Here is a 4,418-nt window from a genome sequence, read left to right on the forward strand (position 1 = left end):
ACCGTGAACACACACCCGGAGCAGTGGGCAGCCATTTTTTTTTGCTGCAGCGCCCGGGGAGCAGTTGGGGGTTCGGTGCCTTGCTCAGTCGTGGTATTGAAGGTGGGAGAGAGCGCTGTACATTCACTCCCCCCACCTACAATCCCTGCCGGTACGAGACTCTCTAACCATTAGGCCACGACTTCCCCCCCATCTTTTAAGAAGGGTGGATGTTTGCTTCAAGTGATAGGCCTGGTAAGTGAAATCATATTATCTTGCTGTATGTATGTCGTTTTCTTTACGTTTTCTGACTAAAAGCAACCAAAAAGCCATTTTAAAAGTGGTTAAGCAAATAATAATAATAATAATCGGCAGGGATCCCAGACAAATATAATTAGTGTGCCTCCTCTATTTTAAAACCCACGAGCCGCCACTGATAACTATAATGTAAATTCTAATGCACACATTTTGAAATGTCCAAATGAATATATTTTTATTTAATTTTATTAAGTCTTTTATTTATTAATCCTCACACTTTTATACAAACACACATACACACAAATCGACATACAGTGACATGCAAAAGTTTGGGAACCCCTTGCAGAATCTGTGAAAATGTGAATAATTTGAACAAAATAAGAGAGATCATACAAAATGCATGCTATTTTTTATTTAGTACTGTCCTGAGTAAGATATTTTACATAAAAGATGTTTACATATAGTCCACAGGACAAAAACATAGCTGAAATTATAAAAATAACCCCCTTCAAAAGTTTGGGAACCCTTGGTTCTTAATACATCCGGAATGCTGAATCCCTGACCATTTTCAAGCGACAGCTGAAAACTCATCTCTTTCGAAGCTACTTGACTTCATCATCATCAAAAAATAAATAAAAAATAAAAAATTCTATCTCTTTGTCTATTCCTTCTCTTTCTAGCGTGTACTTATTTGAACAATGTCTAAAAACTTGGTATTACAAGCACTTCCTGTATCTGTTTGCCTCTTTTAAGAAGAATCGCTTTATGTATCCCCCAATTGTAAGTCGTTTTGGATAAAAGTGTCTGCTAAATGTCTAAATGTAAATGTAAATGTAAGAGCCGGGGGGCTTGGTCTTCAAATTTTTGAATTTGAATTTTTGAATTTGAAGATCAAGCTAAATTGTGCTTAATTTGTCTTCCGGGAACATGCAAGTATCTTCTGTTGCTTCCGAAGGGCAGTACTAAATGGGAAAAAATTATATTTCAGCAAAATAAGAAAAATTGGGACATCTTCATCCTGGTCAATGCATCGTGTTTCCTTCTGGAGCATCAGTGAATGTTTGAATCTTTTTTTAATAGTTGTGTTTGAGACCCTCAGTTGTCGGATCTCAGACGGATCTCAAAATCATACAGTCACTGCTGGAAAGGGTTCAAATATGCAAAAAATGCAGGAAAACTGAAGAATCTGCAGGACACAAGAGGATTTTTCTGAGGAACAGTGCTCAGTTTAACTGTTCAGAACAAACAAGGGACTCATGAACAACCATCACAAAACAAAAAACAGTGGTAGATCATCCAGGTAACCACACACAGTATTAAGAACCAAGGGTTCCCAAACTTTTGAATTGGGTTATTTTAATAATTTCAGCTATTTTTTTTGTCTTGTGGACTAAATGTAAACATCTTTTATGTAAAATATCTTACTCAGGACAGTACTAAATAAAAAATAACAGTCATTTTGCATGATCTCTCTTATTTTGTTAAAATTATTCACATTTTCAAAGATTCTGCAAGGGGTTCCAAAACTTTCGCATGCTACTGTACTTATTACAATCACTTATTTTACTGTGACTAATACAGAGTTGAAAACAACAGTTATCATGGTTATAGTTTTTAAGGAAGGGAAAATGTTTGAGTGACAGAGAAAGATTGCAGGGATGAAGGACTGAAAGTAATAAAGAGAGAAAGGGAGGTTAATGGAGGAGCAGGTAAACAGAAATCTCACCCCTGCTGCAGTCGGGTCCTCTGAAGCCAGGAAAACAGTGGCAGTTTCCGGCCACACAATCTCCATTTCCAAAACAGTTACTAGGACAGTCATCGATAGCGTCTGCAAAACATCGTCATAAAACAATGTTTGTCAGAAGGATGCACATCCATCAGTACTTCACTCGCTAGATATATTTTATATTTCCCTAAAGAATGTGGTGTAAAAAGATCAATTTCCTGGTGTACTGTATATTCTGCTTCAATTTTTAAGGGGTCACATACCAAAAAAATCTAATTTTCCTTGATCTTTCAAAATAAGAGTTCACTGTAAAAAAAAAACATACTGTAACTTTCAGAACTGAAAACCATATCCTCAGGCCATTCATTGAAACGAAGCAGGAAAAACAGATCCAAAACAGAGCTGATATCATATAAGTAATATTATAGCGTTGCATCACAACATGAATTGCTTACATGGAGGTCTTAAAGGTGAAGTGTGTCATTTTTTTCATGGTAAAAAAAGTAAAAAAGTAAACACTTTCAAAACACATTCTGACAGAAACGTTGCCTCAACCAATGTGGCAGCTTTGAGGAGGGGCTATACGTTTGACAAACCATGAGCCACATTGGTTGAGCCAATAGCAGACAGGGGTGTGTTCAGGAAAACGTCAATACATTTGCAATTTTACTTGATAACGCTAGTGGCACAAAAATGCACACGTCAACTTTATATTCAACTCACATCATAAGAACAAAAAAAAATATATAATAATAATAAAAAAATAATGCGTGCATGCTAGCCTATAAAAAGTGGTCTTTTTAAAACAAATCAAGTACAAGAAAATGTATACACTTTTAATAAATAAGATAAAATAAAGAGTGGCCCCTTAGCTAGCAGGTCTAAGGTGAAGTGGGACTCAAGTGGAGCCACTTGATGAATTTACTTCAGCCTAATGAGGAACCCACCATAATTAGTGAAGCTGTTTTTGTGACACAGCACTAACATTTACACTTAACACTTAACAAGCCAACACGAGTGCACGACACATCCAGTGACACGGCTAATGAAAATTCCACATAACAACCTTCTTCAGTGAAGCGTGCTAATTTCAATGCAAGGAATGCCGACATGTCAATTACAAGATTTCTGATTTCAAGCAGGAGTATAAAAGGGGTTTATTACAGATTGCGGATATATTAGACAGACTCCTGGAGTGAAGAAGTGGTGCCTGATTCTTGGTAAACACATTGCATATTCACACACTGACGGCACTCAATAAGTATTTAGATATCTATCTTAAATAAGCAATCTAGCGGACTCACAAATTTAAGACTTGGCTTATGAATATTAATTAGTTTGTTCATAAATATGCATAAATTGTCTATATAATATATGGATGCAGTGATTAGGTCTGTAATAGAGTATGTACTAGAAGTCTAAACTGCAACAATTGCATTAGAAAGTGTCAAGAATCATAAAAAAAAAAAAAATCAATTTCAAGTTATTTTTCAACATAAAACTATTTATAGAGTGATTTGCAATCATTCTTGATGACCAATGAAAGTCCTCAAATGAACTTGTGACATTTTATTTGATAACTTAATTCCTACATCTGTCCCGGGATTCTGTAGCTCAGTGAATAAATACATGGATCAACTACCAAATGCTAAGTATGAATCACTTTCCGTGACTGATAACAACTGCAACGGAGGCAAACTTTAAAGCAAACAAATCTGTGCCAGATCGTCACTTGTTATAACACACACAAAGAAAAAAAAAATCCCTGCTTGAGAATTGGAACTGCGTCCTCTGTATTAGATATATAATTCCATAAAGTGGTGGAGACAAATTCGTCAATGGCGAAACTTAAAGGGGTCATATGATGCAATTTCAAGTTTTCCTTTCTCTTTGGAGTGTTACAAGCTGTTTGTGCATAGATAAGATCCCTAAAGTAGCAAAAACTAAAGTCTAAAACCCAAAGAGATATTCTTTATAAAAGTGAAGACTCGTCCACACCCTCCTAAAACGCCTCGTTTAAACACGCCCCCACATGTCTACGTCACTGTGTGGGAAGATTTGCATAACGCTACCCAAATGTTCACACAAAGAAAGAAGGCGTAACTTTGATTCTCCCTGTAGTATTGTTGCCGCCTTCGCCATGTCGTGGAGATGCTGTGTGTTTCGTTGTGAAACCGAAACTACTTTGTTTGGTCTTCCAAAAGAGGACACAACTAGAAATCAATGGTTAAGTTGTATTTACAACACTTCCATAACAGTTCAACCCAAATATTCAGATGTGTGCTGCGCATTTTACGGAGGACTGTTTCCTAAACCTGGGATAGTAGCCTACAATGCAATCTGTGCACAAAGGTTGTTTCTATAAAGTGGGGCAATTCCAGCTTTGCAAGCACAGTCTGGCACTTCTGACTCCTGTAAGTACGTTTTCATATTTAAAGAATTTGCCACTGATGAT

General features: G+C 36.5%; 1 protein-coding gene across 1 annotated transcript in view; it reads right to left on the reverse strand.

Moving 5' to 3' along the window:
• The window catches only part of LOC107722800 (teneurin-4-like), a 243,647-nt gene that overhangs the window by 96,741 nt on the left and 142,488 nt on the right, over positions 1–4,418 (reverse strand). Inside the window, exon 12 of the mRNA XM_016531280.1 lies at positions 1,964–2,065. Coding sequence (XP_016386766.1) covers positions 1,964–2,065 — 102 coding nt within the window. The remainder of the gene's footprint in view (positions 1–1,963; positions 2,066–4,418) is intronic.

The sequence above is a fragment of the Sinocyclocheilus rhinocerous genome, unplaced genomic scaffold (genome assembly GCF_001515625.1).
Source record: "Sinocyclocheilus rhinocerous isolate Xijiao unplaced genomic scaffold, SAMN03320098_v1.1 scaffold1445, whole genome shotgun sequence".
Taxonomy (NCBI): Eukaryota; Metazoa; Chordata; class Actinopteri; order Cypriniformes; family Cyprinidae; genus Sinocyclocheilus; species Sinocyclocheilus rhinocerous.